The following is a 14,517-nucleotide window of genomic DNA, read 5'->3' as shown; positions in this document are numbered from 1 at the left end:
TCGTATACAAATAGTGCAATTTTACATGAAGTTCTTATTCTCAGTTCCCGCATAATAAAACATGTTACTTTTCATGATCAACCAAACTACTCCGTAGTTCAATTACAAAGAATAGAACCACATGAAAAAAAGTTCTCCTTCCGTTTTCTTTATTTGCATCAATTTTCTTTTTAGGGTGTTTTTTTTTAAATTCATCACTTCTATATTTGATAACTTTAAACTACTCCGTATATTTTATCATTTTTCTCTCTTACTTTAAACCCCACTCAACATATTTTATCATGGTTCCCACTAAAATAATATTTCCTCTGTTCTATTAATATTGCAACAATGGACTTTTTGCACTATTCATCACTCTTGTTTGACCATATAATATGAGTTATACCTTAAGCAAAATATAGTCAAGTGAGATCTTGTTGGATTCGTCTCATAAAATACTTTCACAATATCAACTTTTTATAATTTTTACTCTTACACAATTATAGATATTTAACATATAAAATGTGTATTGGGATGCGTAATTTTCTTCTTATTGCAATATTAACAGAACGGAGGAAGTATGTAATAAAAATATATTTCCTCTCTCACATCCTTTCTATTTCAAGGTCCCATCTTACTAATATTATAAAATTTATTCACACTCACAATATTATATTACTCTTCTAAAACTCCGTGTAAACACAAGTGATGCAAATAAAATAAAAAAACGGAGGGAGTACACAATTAAGCCTTGGGAGTTTGGGGAAACTGGGAAGAATAACAAGCAATAATTTCCAAAGGGGAAAAGGCAAGTACAAGTGGTTCATAATGCGTCACATGCAGGTGGCCACTTTGTTCATATGAGATCTTCCAAAAAAACCCTACATTCAACTCCCACAAAGATAGTCTTGTTCTTGTAAAAGGACAATACCATAAATAGTAAGATAGCACTCAGATCCATCAACTTTTCCCAGTAATATTATCATCTAGGGACAGCTTATTCCACAAAACATCAAAATAACTTTAGTTAATTTTTTATTCATATTTTTTTTTTTATGGGAACATCACAATAATTTATTTTAATATTAATGATGAAACTCAATAACCCAACTTTAATCCACTTTATAATCTCCTTCATTTAAGCCAATCACCTAAAAAAGATTCATTAAAAAGACAAACTTTTTTTTTGGGTGGTATCCATCTCATTGGACATGACATGAGATGATGGAAAGATCAAATCATTAAGCCTATTAAGATACTCCAAGTAGCCAGTTAACAGGATACCCTGCTAATTAAAGAAAAAAGAATAATCCATATGATAATGGCAAATGCTATGTCCACCCAAAACAAAAGGATCTAGGGACTCAAATAGTACACCCCTACCTTAATTATTGACGCCTTGAATAATTAATCTACAAAACCTAGAATAATTGATTATGAGGGTCTTTTTTCGGTTCAAGTAAAGGTTAGATAATTTGAAAATATCCGTATGTCGTTTGCAATTATATATGATTATACTATTATAATTTTTGACAATTTTACCCCACCCCTTTCTCAGCCCTAAGCGACAAACTGACCACCACCAGCCATTCAGCCACTACACCCAACAAAACCAGCCAATGCTTCTACCACATCCTTCACTAACTACCAACCACACCCACGAACAAGTTCCAAGTACTATAGGATGCGGTGGTTCCAGGAATAAGGGACTAACACGAGGATTAAACCCCTACTTATCCTCATAGATGTAAGAGGTAAAAGAGCTTGCCGCTCTTCCTACCCCTCATCCTCGCAAAAGCTATCATCATTAAACTACCGTACGTGCAACATAAAATACCTACTCTGCTCCAATCTACTCAGCAGCTTTGGCCTTTTAGACTTTCAGCCAGTGAAAGAGTTGCCCAGAGTTAAGTTCCAAGTACTAGTACCAAAAGACAGTACAAAGCATTTACAACAGTACAAGACGAGATCTATGGTACTAGGTAAAGTTAAGTACAGTAGTAAGTAGAGCACAAACTTAGTGGATTTACTAACAGACAGCAGGCAATTGAGTCCAATAGTAAGAAACATGAAGTTGTCAGTTGATAAAGTAGTTTGTAGGATAGTCAACTAGTGTTCCTTTTGGCCTACCTTTGAAGTGTAGAGTGCCACTTAAAGTTGGTATGATTTGATATGATCCAAGAAAGATACATTAAGGTGGGAATCCTAAGCTCGACATTAGCAACTGTTTCACTGACCTGAGTATTGTCTTCTGTCCTACCAAAACATCACTATATGGGTCCTATCTTCTTACTTCAGATAATATTTCTAATCTTCCCTCTCACTTTCTCTAGTGTTATTCCTCCTAACTCTCTCTTTCTATCTCGCTCTAGCTCGCTCACTTCTAGAACAACTCTTCTGTTTAATACTCAGCAAAACAACCATCAGCGAAAAAATTTGATCCTGAGGGTTGCAGGATATAAAATATGATAGTTCAGAGTGATATAGCGACAGGGTTAACATCTAACCAAGATCAAGCTGTCCAAAAAACATATTCGGACATGGAGGAGAGCAGTCAAGGGTGGCTAAATCTGGGTTTGACAACAAAGCCGGCTTCTATAGCTGACGAACTGAGTTCTTCAAGACCGGTTCCTGCTAAAATCTTCTCATGTAACTTCTGCATGAGGAAGTTTTTTAGCTCCCAGGCTCTTGGGGGTCATCAGAATGCACACAAGAGGGAAAGGGGTGCAGCAAGAAGATTTCAATCTAAAAGGATGATGTCGATGATGGAGTTACCTGTTAACTCACTTATGCAACGATCACTAGGTGTGCATCCCCATTCACTGGTACACAAACCACCAAGAGAAGATTATCCATTTGCTGGAAGATTTAAACACTCAGATATAGGAATTGCCACTCCTTGGAACCAGTTCATAGCTGACAGCACAACAGAAGTGCTGTGGCCTGGGAGTTATCGCGTGAATTTGCAACCAGTTGAACAGCAACCAGAGGAATCGAAGCTTGATTTGAATCTCCGGCTCTGAATGAGTTTCAACTTTTCAAGCAATCTTCCTTACCTTCACAACCCAGGTTTTTAATCAAGCATCAAGGACACGGCTTTAAGTGAACCAAGCCTCTGCAAATTTCAAGTTCAGGTTTACAACTTCCCAGAGTAAGATTCAGAGTGGTCCTACCTCTAAATACTCGCAAGTGTTAACTGTACAAGCTTCCACTTGAATATAAACAGCGTGATGCCCAATAATTATAGATATGCTGAAGTACTGTAATTTACATAATCAAATAATGTATATGAAATTTATGCATATAAAAAAGCCAGTTATCTTTAAATTCTCTTCTTTACTTTTTCATCCTCAACATGATCATCTACATGGTTAGTCATATCTGAAATGATCAAAGGACAACTTTCAGGAAGAACACAAGTCTAGTTCTGGACTTCCCAGCGGTCCCTCAATAATAACTGGCAAACTTTCAACAGAGAAACACCTCGACTGTAATTCAACTTAACTAAAGAAAAATAACCATCAAGGTAGTTTTCGTGCTAAACAGCTTTTTTTAGGTGTTTCAGAAGTAGTCCTTTAGCTGGTGCGGACCAATCGAATTTATGGCTGCAGTATGTGAATAATTAGATCTCCACCCCCAAACCGTCTACAGACAGGCCAATCGGGATCCTTCCAAATTTTTTGTGATTTTTAGTTATCGTGTGTGTGTATCCACCCAATATATTGAACAGATGCAACCAGACTAATTGAAAAGCCAAGATGGTCAAACACACTTGCACACAGTTCACATCAAAAGTCATCTAGTTAAACTAGAGGATGTAGTTGTAGGAATCATCACATCAAGAACTAAAACCACAAAAGTCTCATAAAGAGGGGGGGACTACAGGTCGGAGAAAAGGCTTCTTTTTCAGAAAAAAATCTAGCCTCAGAAAGGACAACTGCATAAATTCCTATACTTTTCATGTGTTTGAGAAGATAATGCAAACTGCAAAGCGTGAAATAAATAGATGAAAGTTATTGCCAACAATATCTCGCATGGTCAAGGACATTATACATGTCAAGCCTTGACGATTTGTTTGAAAAGAAGACACATGAAAAAGTAAATAATCACCACGGAAAAAACTACTGAATGTCATAACTCTCTGCAGAGGGAGGGGGTTGAAAACCAGGAAACGCACTCGGCAGAGTCAAGCACACAAATGACAAGGTTACATAAATCACTCAAGCTCAGATTCTTCCACAAGGAAAAGAAAGAGTGCCACAGAGTGATTGCAATGTTAGAGTCATCTTTAGGTAGTCTAACTAATGTCAACAACAAGCTTGCAATCCCAACAGCTAGGTCTAGTTGCTGGTGTTAAAGAACTCAGATATTCGGCTCAGCCTCACATGAAATCAGAATAATATTATATAGATAAGACGTAAGAATTTAACAACTTGACTCCAGAACTAGTTTGTATACCAAGGTGGATTATTGCAAATTTTCAAGAAAAAAAGTAACCAACATATATTCCTTGAAAAAAGTTTTTTTTTATTAAGGTAAGCTTAGGCCCCACCTATGTTACTTGGAGAGTTGGAGTCTTTCATTTATATATATGTCGGATCCTCAGTATTCCGAATGTTTTATTTATAAAGGTAAGCTTAGGCCACACCTATGTTACTCGGAGTCTTTCATTTACATCTACAACGAATCCTCAATATTTCGAAACAGATAGACAATTAAATTTTAAACACTTTATTTTGGGACATATTCATGAATTCATAACTTTTTTATTTCTTCACAAAATAGTCGAGTTGGACATTGTCACGTTGAATAGGTACTCATTTCTAACATGAGTACTCAAAGCCAAGTAGCATAGGTCAATATTAGGTCCCCACTTAACTCTATATAACGGGTGAGGGATGAGATCATAGCTTACAACCTCCTTTGATCACCATCTCACTAAGAGCAAAGCCATTGGTTGCCAAGCCAATGGTGGTCATCAAATATTTAATACATATCTCTCTCTTCCACTTCATTCATGCGTATCATGCCCAATTCTCATATGCACCCATGCCCATATACCCTCATTGGTTGCCCTAGTCATAAGTATTTTCTTTTTTATACTTTTACTCTTATGCACATAAAACACTAAAAAGAATATTAAAAAAAAAAACAATATAGGCCAATTATAACAAGACAAGTGGCGCACCCTCATCTTTTTCCCACCTTTTGCCAGAGGTCATAGCACTTTCCTCTCCAAAAATGCTATTTATGTATTTTATAATATTATTTCATCTACTCTCTCCTCATGCCCATTACAAAAGGGCAACATACGGCTATGCTCTTAAGTGGCGAGAATCAAAACCATGATTAAAGTCGTGGAACGCAGTGAAATCCATTGCCCCCTCAAACAATTTTAGTTCCCAACAGAATCAATACAGAGGTGGAACCTTAGTTATATTTGTTGAAGGCAGCCTAGAATACCAACAAAGCATTGCCACTATGACAGCTTCTGTTTGGTTTCGCAAAATTGAAGGCTTCTACTGGTCTCAGTTCCGAAGTCATTTCATAGTACATGGCCATTATAAATTTATAAATGCACCTTTGATGCCTTCACGTGGTATTATAATGTGCTTACCAAGCAGACAACCTTCCATGCCTCCATTAATGAACTCTATAGCAAAATAAACATATACTTTAAATGCAGAAAGAAATTCTCATTCAGAATTGCATCATTATGTTAGATGGGTATAAAAACAATTTCATTCCATTTCAGATTCAGTCAGTATACTAGTGTTATGAATAGCCGCTGACAAATGAATGTTACAGCCTTACAGGTTGGTAGTCTTGGTATTGAATATAAGCTTTTGTGTTTTATGCTTGATGATAGGGAGCCTCTCGCTGATGATGCTTGGATCATTATATGAAGCAACATCAACTGGATACCCTTTCTGCAAGATATAGAGGGAAATTAATACAAGGGCAAAACAGTTGCAGAAATCCAAAGCAGTAAATAGACAGTTAAGGCCTAAAGGGATAACACAGATACTTACTGCAGCCAAGGCACTGAATGAACACTCTCTCCAGCAGCTTTCCCGAAGAACCACAGGGAATGAGTTTTCTCTAAAAACACAATGCAGGCGCGTGTCTCGAAGTCTCATAAGCACGCCATCAACTCTTAGCTAAATGGAATTTAAATCATGTTTAGATAAGTATGTAGACAGATGAAGCAACAGATGAGAGTAGATCAGTATGCTCCCTATATCTAGTACAATTATTTTGCATCAGTACAAAAAAGCATGGGTGAAGAGGAAAAGACTCAAGCAATTGTCTTATAACTACTATCCCAACTAATTTTCTGTGAATTAACAAGTCAGTGAATTGATCTCTCAGTCAAGAATCTAACAGAACTATTCTTCTCAGTTGCATGGGTAAGAAACATACATCTACTTTTTTTTTTCCTTTGAATAGTACATACATCTCCTCCTCTATACCAAAAGTGTTATTAGAAACAATATGGACTTTAAAAAAGAAGATAAATAGAAAAGGAAAGGAAGATATAAATTTCAGTACTCACCCAAAATCTTAAGAGAACGAACCAACCACTTGGCATAACTCTCTGCAGAAATAAATACTCAGTCCTCCATGTGATCAAGGAACATACAACAATTTCATAATTTAATCAAAATATAAAAAATGTCAGAATTACCACTTTAGCAGTCAAAAGTGATACTCCATTGTCGGCTAATTCATCTTCATATAAAACCACCTGCTCCAAATGAAGAGAAGCATTAAAATAGGGAATAATACGACTACATATTTCATAGCAACAGAGAAGTGCTGAAGGATTCAAAGGTTGAAAGAAAGTTTGAAGATACTTAGAAGAGATCATCTAGTTTAACTTTCTAAAGAGGTATCTTAAAAGTGTGGAGACAACTGTGTGTTTAAGTATAGATCCTAGTCAGCAACCAAAGAATAAGAGCTCGAATTTTAATATAGTATGATGCAAGCCTTAGAGTTTTCGATGTAAAGCAACATATACAAAAAGCTAGTGCATAGAAAGGAGAAAGTATGTAACAGTGCATTAATGAGTCAAATTAGAACATAAAGGAAGAGAAGTGAATAACCAAAGAAAACAATGTCATTTAGTGCACCATATGAAAAACGAGATACACATGAAAACTTGTTACAAATTATATGAGAGAAATGTCAGGCATTTATAACAAGAACATAGTTATATTTTTCTGTCATATTAGCAAGTAGCTGTTATAAAAGATAAAGGTGTGTGGAGTTTAGACGCTTTATCACATGCGGACCTAGACCAAATAATGCACCATTTATGAAGATTGATTACATCAAGACAGGTACAGAAAGTCTCGGTTGAACTGTTCAAGACACAACAGACAGATTCAATATCCCTCTATTGGCAGTTTATAGTTGCTTTATCAATACTAACCTCATCATAAAACAGAATGGGTTCTTTCGAAGCCAGAGCCACCATATCAATCTTCTCCTCACAGTCTTCCCAACAAAGGCTGGGACCACCATCTGAAATGTCCCCTCCAACCTGTTTTGCATAACATTCAAACAAGCCACCATTACAATCAATGCAAAAATCAAAGAACAAGTTTTTTAAAATCTTAAATAAACGAGAAACAAATTTCAGCCTGAAAATCACATCATAAGAAATACACATGGAGTGGAATATGCACAAGAAATATGGACAGTTAAAATTAGAAGCAAAATTAGGGAGCCACACCTTTTCACTATTTGTGTCAACCTCTTCACTCCCACAATAAGGAGTTGTGAATGTGTAGTCATAGTCCAATATCACCTGTTGAAATGGTTGGCTGCAAAAACATAATTCCATGCAACAGGGTTAGACTTCACTTTAACAATTGGCAATATGAAGCCAATCAAATGTATTGCTACAAAGTAGTTATATGTGATAGGTCAATCAAGAGCATACACATTCAGCCAGTAGCCCAGCACTGGACAGTAAATAATTATATATTTATATACACAATTTCCATCTATATTAAAAAAAATTACTTTCACCCAGCTCAAAATGAATTTCATCATTTGTTTATAAAGCTTGTCAATATCACTCGTCATATATGAGCAACTTTAAAGAAGAAAATCATTTCAGATTCACACTTTGGAACGCAGACCAATTGCATTACATCCCACCTTTTCCTTTTTCTTTCCGGGTGAAGGAATGGGAGGGGAGGGATGATATCCGATGGAACGGCAGGAAATCATTCACATGCAATTTTTGGCGACATTAAATATGTCTACAAACTTCCTTCAACCTTTAACATTTTCCTTTTGGCCACAAGCAATTTGGCAGAGTAATTTAACAACAAAAGTTGTATTTGTGGTTGGCTTCAAGTGACTTGAAGCCAAGCAAGCTACTATTTTACTAATTCAAGAAACAGAGAAGATATTTTGTTCACTCTGACTTTCAATCAAAATTATTTACAGGTTCCAAATCCAGAGGCCATGTAGAGTACTCTCATGAGTCACAAGTCATGAGCATGTTTATGTTTAGTGTAGGAAGGACGAAGAAGCAGGAAAAAAGATATCCCCCCCCCCCCTCTATTCTGAAGTGGCCTTTAAGCCGAGTGTACCATGTTCAAGATGTGTAGGGGAAAAGGACTTCAACAACAACCAAAAAAAAAAAAAAAAATCATCATATACAGGTTCATTTACGAGGTAAGGGTGGAATTTGGAGCAGAAAGGTCATTGGTCATTATACCAACTTGTTAGCTTTGTGATTTGAGAACATTCAAAGAAATGTCAGAATATTTCACAAGCTTCCTTTTGTGTTCACACAGCCAGGGGGTTTCAGATACATTCTCTTTTAGTTCTTAAAGCACAATGGACAGGTTATCTCACACAGATAGTTTTGGAGGAAAGACATGTAGTTTAGAGTTGTAATCGGCTTCTTGATATAGTTACATATAGCATTCTCATTACAAGAAGTGAAATATATGACAGGGACAAAGTGCAAAAGCAACAGACAAAGGCAACCACAAGTACCGAATACGAGAGGGCCCAGTGACAGCAGGAATACAGAAGAGGATACTCAAGTAGAAGCAACACAATGACCATTGATCATAATGTTTTTCCTAAACCAAAAAATAGGGAAAAAAAACATATACTTTTCCAAACATTTCAAAAGATGCCCAGATAAAAGAAAAGTGGTTAAAGTGGATACTCAGCACCTATTCAAAAGTTGGGCTGACGTTTACTATGATTGCTCATCATTTACCGAGCATGTTATATTGAAATGTTATGTCTGTTAGGCATGTAATGATACACGAGATCTCAATTTTAATAATTCATTCAGCTAACCTTCTGAATTTCCATTTTGCTGCAGCAGGAACTTCAACTGGTGGTAAGGCTTCTTGCTTCCAGCCGATTAAAGCATCAAATGCGTTGAAATGAATTTTAGTACCACTAGCTAAATGCTTAAGAATTAAAGAGCTGTTTCCAAATATCATCTCAGGAAAGTGAGTTGTCTTTAGTTTTTCTTCCCAACTGCAATTACAAAATATAGAACCACCAGAGCAAAGTTAAAATAGGGCAAGAAACAAAATTCATATAGCACTAAGGTAGTAATTAAGATCAGAAGAAAGGATTAGTTGCAAGTTGAGTACGCACACACGCTGACATGCATAGAAAAAGGTTAAGAGACTGGCACACCATAATATTGAGATAATTTTCTGACATTGACTCTCCAACTACCACGACTCCCATGTCTAACAGTGGATCCAAAATCTCAAACAGATACTTGTATATTTATTGGTATGATCCCTCAAAATACTTAAAATGCTAATAAAAATACATTAAAAAACTTTCTCAATCTGTGTCATGTACTTCAAACGAGTCTGACACTGCTGAAAGGTCATTGAGACGGTTAATTTTTCTTACAACACTTCTGTTAAATTACAAATCTTCCAAAGAAACAATTCACACTTTCAATCCAACACCACAGGTAGGATAAGCATGACTAAATGACTCAAACATCTTCCTCACTCACAAAATTCCCAGCAGTATATATTTAAGCAGAAATCTGCAGCATGTAGCAACAAAAGAAAAGAGCCCTTTCCTTTTTACTTTTCTGGATGAGAAATACATAAGAATGCCAAGGATTCAAGACTACTGCATTCCCAACTATAAGCATCATGCTAAACTGCATACGGCATGACCAATCATCAAAAGTTGGCCAAACCCATACACAAGTTTAAAAGATCAACAAACAAAAAGATGGTGCTCAGCTTCCTACTATTTCAAACTAAATAACTATAAGTTTGAAACAAAAAAGTTGTTTAAATTGCTAACAACAAAAACCCGAATTAAGGAGCAAAGTGTTGACCATAACTAATACGTAGTAGCACAATTCATGTTTAGTAGATATATATATAACACAACTGAGTGACAGAAAGTCTTAGAGGAACCTACAGGCCAGATACAAAAATTCTCTGCCGTGATATTTTCTTTAGATTTTCCAAGCATGTCACAATGAAGAAAAGCCCCGGTAAAATTCCACACTATACACAACTCCCCAGTAATGTAAACGGTGCAGTCTAATTAATACTTGCACTTCTTAGATTATGGTACAGTGACTAAAAGTGAATGATAAGTAAGTGGTCAAAGTTTGAGTAATGATCACCAAGATCATACATGATGTTACTTCGCTCATACATGAAAATTTTCAAATTAGCAACAAATAATCATCAAAACACATCTCGTATCGTAGTTCATAAACTTATTACAACTAGATACCTAGGTTACTCTGATTCAGGTAAGTTTCCAAGTTTCTATAATTTCCAGTGTTGAGGATCCAACAAGAGAAGTCGAGGTAAAATGAAGAGTCCAAGTTGCATAAATAATGATCAGAATCAAAACTAAGATTCAGCAAGAACAAAGCGCACAAAATAAACCTAAAAAATAAAATTTCCCGTCCTTAATTTTCGACGATGCTAAACAATTAACCTAAAATGTAAGTCAATAAATTCATCACAACTAAGATAATTTCAAGCTGACCAAAATTCCAGAAAAAAATGTAAAAGTCAAATGGAAACAAGGAATTAGAGAAAGAAAAAGAGGTAATACAGTTGAAGTTCAGGAGAAGTGAGGATAGAGCGCTTGGAAGTCTCGATCTCCCAGCCGTGAATACGCAACCCTCGGCGTCCGTCGGTCAAGGCGGCGCCTCCGGCGGCTTTGATCTCTGTCTCGTCGATCTCCACCTCCATTGCCGCCACTGCTGTTGCTTTTTTTCTGTTTCCGGTGTAATTTGGGGAAGAACAATTAAGTGTTTTGGTACTCCCTGCAAAACGAAAGGGGAAAACTCTACAATTGTCAAAGAGGGTTTACTACTTTACATTTCAAGCATTTGGGTAAAATTCATTTTTTTTTTTTGTTTTTTTTTTTTTTTGACACAAGGGTAAAATTCATTTTAATAATCTCAATTTTTTCCAATTTACTTTAATTAATCTCAATTTTTAATTATTCTGTAATTAAAAAAATAAAAGGTAAGTTTTCTTTTTTCAATTCTAAAAATCGGTAATATACTGAAAATGTTAAAAAAAATTGTAAAAAAATATATATATGTACTTCGTATTTGTCACGTGTCAATACGTGATTAATCCAAAGAGTAAAAGACAAAAAAAATAAATTAAAATAAAATAAAATCAAACCAACAGCCACCTACGTTGGTGGCCTCCCCTCTCACCGCCCCGGCCACGCCCTCCCCAGCCCCAACACGCTGGAAACAACCCTCCTCCCTCCCCAACCCGAAAGCCACCAGCCACCTCGACCACTCCCACACCGTCGACCCCGCCCTAATCCTGACCCCTTTCTCTCTTTCCCTTCCCATCACCATCGCCGACCAACCCCCACCCACCGGCCCTTTCCCCCGTCGTTGAACATACCCCGACCCCCTCCTAAAAACACCACTAAAACCCACCCCCGAATTTCAAACCAACCCCTGCCTTGACCTCTTTTTCTCTAGCGTCCCCTTTATCTCTCCTCTTCCTTATTGAAAAGTAATAAATGTTTCCAACCGTATCTTAATAAGCGTTACACTTACCAAATAAAGTCGTGTTTTAATACGTGTTACATTTCCATTTTTGGCAACATTTTAATATTATATCTTTCTCCTTTAATAGTCCCCACCCATTCCCACTACTAATATTTTTTTTATTATTTCTTTCCTCTCACATTTATTATTTTTCAATAAACTATTAACCACACTATCTTTCTTTTACAATTTTTTTAATATTCCAACTATCCACTTACCTCTTATTTTATTTAAGTCAATTAAATTGCCTAAAACTATGTGCCGGTCAAAGTGTAATACTTATTAAAACACGGATGGAGTATGCAATATTGAACCATCATATCCCCAATTCCTCATATGATGAAAAACTCAATAGGCTAAATATTAATTATGCAATATTGAACCATATATATTAAAAGTAGTTAATGGTGTTTAAATATGTAACTAGTTATTGGTTCAGGCAATGCCCCGAACCATTATATAATTGCAATTTTGATCAAAATTCAAGTTAAGTGGGTTAATATTAAACAATATTAAGAAGTGAAGGAAGATATAATTAATGACAAAAAAATAATTAAAACATCTTGTGGTTACACATTAACCGAATATATAACATTATTTGTGGTTACGTGATTGATAATGCTATAACAATGACCAAATCGTTCACGTATAATTACAAAAAGTAATTTAATTAGCCAACTATCTATAATGAATAGAATATAATCAATATAGAACTATTATACTTTCTATTAATATGAGTTTAGGGTTATAACATAGCCGTGCACAGTCAAAATAAGAAAAACATTTAGAATCACATAAAGTATAATATTATATGCGGTTTAGGGTTAGGGTTACTTATTAAGGGTTTATGGTTTATAGTTAGGGTTTAGAATTAAAGTTTAGCGTTTAGGAGAACGTTAGGGTGTTTAGGGCTTTAGGGTTTAGGTTTAAAGGTTCGTGTATTTAGGGTTTAGGGTTAAGGGTTAGGGTTTAGAGTTTAAGGTTTAGGGTTTACGGTATAGGGTTAAGGGTTTAGGGTTAGGGTTAAGGGTTAAGGGTTTAGGGTAAAGGTTTAGGGTTTAGGGCATTTTATCCAAAAATGTATTTACCTATTTGCCCTTGGAATTAATTTCAAAAAAATATGAAAAATCTTTGAAATTTAATTATTCTTCAAAAATATATATTAAAATTTCCGATCTCCTTCCCCATCAAACAAAACCCAACAAAGAAAATTTCCGAAAATAATAGAATTTCCAGTTATGTTAAGAATTAAAAAAAATATAAAAAGGCAAAGATGAAGTTTTTATTTTGTCAAATATTAAAAATAAAAGATATTGAAGATGTTTCGAAAAAGCAAAAGATAAAAACGTTGTTTAAGCTGTGGTATTGGTTGCCGGTAACAACCGTCACACCACCCAGCAATCTTTGCGAAACCACCGAAGTAATGTATTGCCCCAAGTGACCAAACTGGTAATTTGTTTGATTTTGGCATTCACTGCGTTGAAGATTCGAATAGTTGAGAATCCCAATTCCAATTCGAAATCTAGGAAGAATTATGGAGGATTTCAGGAAATTTATAACCCTAACCCTAGGTTTGGATTGAATTCGTGAATTGAGTGGAGGTATAATGAATTTGGGTCTCCTGCGAATGAATTTGATGGGTATTCGGGGAGCAATGGTGGAGGTGGGTCATCATCTGGGTATGGATTGGGGGTAAAGAAGAAGAAAAGGGGGAGTGCGTTTGCGGAAGCTTTAGGGGAGACCAGAGACAATACAAATTTTTACCTACACCCTAGTGTAGGTAGAACTCCCTACACCCCTCCCCACTGCATTATCCTACACCTCTCCCCACTACATACATCTCCTCCCATCCTTCCCCTCTCCCATCCCAAATTATAGCAGCTATCACCGATTCACCGCATCTTACCTCCAAATTATATACAATATCCATCTATATTAACTCTAGAGAAATCCATTTTCAACAATCTCACCGCCATTATCTCCTTCCCTGACGACATTATAAACCTCGCCTCGTTCGTATAACCACCGTTTTATATAATCCGATTAAATCACAAGACTAATCACTTATAAACACTCGATTCCGATAAGGAATCTCGGATCTTTGAAATTAAATTTAATGGCAGTAGCACTACAAGAAAATAACCTTTTCGTAGCGATTATTTTAACCTTTAGTATCGATTGTAATTGCAACAAAAAACTTTCCCAACAAATGGTCATTCGATACAATATCCGCCGTTGCCTTAGCCTTTTAGTAGTGGTTTTCAATATCGCTGAGGTTGGCCTCAATAATCGATACGAAAAACTACATCCAATCGTGGTGATTATTGTAGCGATTATAATCGCTATAAATGTTGAACTCATTTTCTTCAAAAAAAAATAAAAAATCATACATATGATCTTTACAAGATTCGAACATGCAACCTCAAACTCTTATACTAAATGTTTCACCAATAAGCTATGACATATTTTAT

General features: G+C 35.8%; 3 protein-coding genes across 3 annotated transcripts in view; 1 reads left to right on the top strand and 2 right to left on the bottom strand.

Annotated features, from left to right (window-relative positions):
• LOC145558919 (LYR motif-containing protein At3g19508-like) overlaps positions 1-11,391 on the bottom strand; it is an 88,270-nt gene extending 76,879 nt beyond the window's left edge. The window contains exon 1 of the mRNA XM_081620294.1: positions 11,374-11,391. The gene's annotated coding sequence lies outside the window, so the exon portion shown is untranslated. The remainder of the gene's footprint in view (positions 1-11,373) is intronic.
• Positions 2,148-3,306, top strand: LOC145560294 (zinc finger protein 7-like). The gene has a single exon (XM_081621552.1). The coding sequence runs from the start codon at positions 2,445-2,447 to the stop codon at positions 3,000-3,002; it is 558 nt and encodes a 185-aa protein (XP_081477678.1). The 5' UTR covers positions 2,148-2,444; the 3' UTR covers positions 3,003-3,306.
• LOC145558918 (TIP41-like protein) lies at positions 5,652-11,357 on the bottom strand. The gene is made up of 8 exons (XM_081620293.1): positions 11,080-11,357; positions 9,316-9,501; positions 7,718-7,808; positions 7,415-7,525; positions 6,668-6,727; positions 6,536-6,577; positions 6,012-6,140; positions 5,652-5,909 (listed from the first exon to the last, which is right to left on the bottom strand). Exons 1-8 carry the CDS (start codon positions 11,217-11,219, stop codon positions 5,790-5,792), a joined length of 879 nt encoding a protein of 292 aa, XP_081476419.1. The 5' UTR covers positions 11,220-11,357; the 3' UTR covers positions 5,652-5,789.
• Positions 11,392-14,517: the final 3,126 nt, after the last annotated feature.

Source organism: Chenopodium album, chromosome 9 (assembly GCF_948465745.1).
Source record: "Chenopodium album chromosome 9, dcCheAlbu1.1, whole genome shotgun sequence".
Classification (NCBI taxonomy): Eukaryota; Viridiplantae; Streptophyta; class Magnoliopsida; order Caryophyllales; family Amaranthaceae; genus Chenopodium; species Chenopodium album.
The sequence above is the reverse complement of the archived record's forward strand: the minus strand, read 5'-3'. Positions and strand labels throughout refer to the sequence as shown.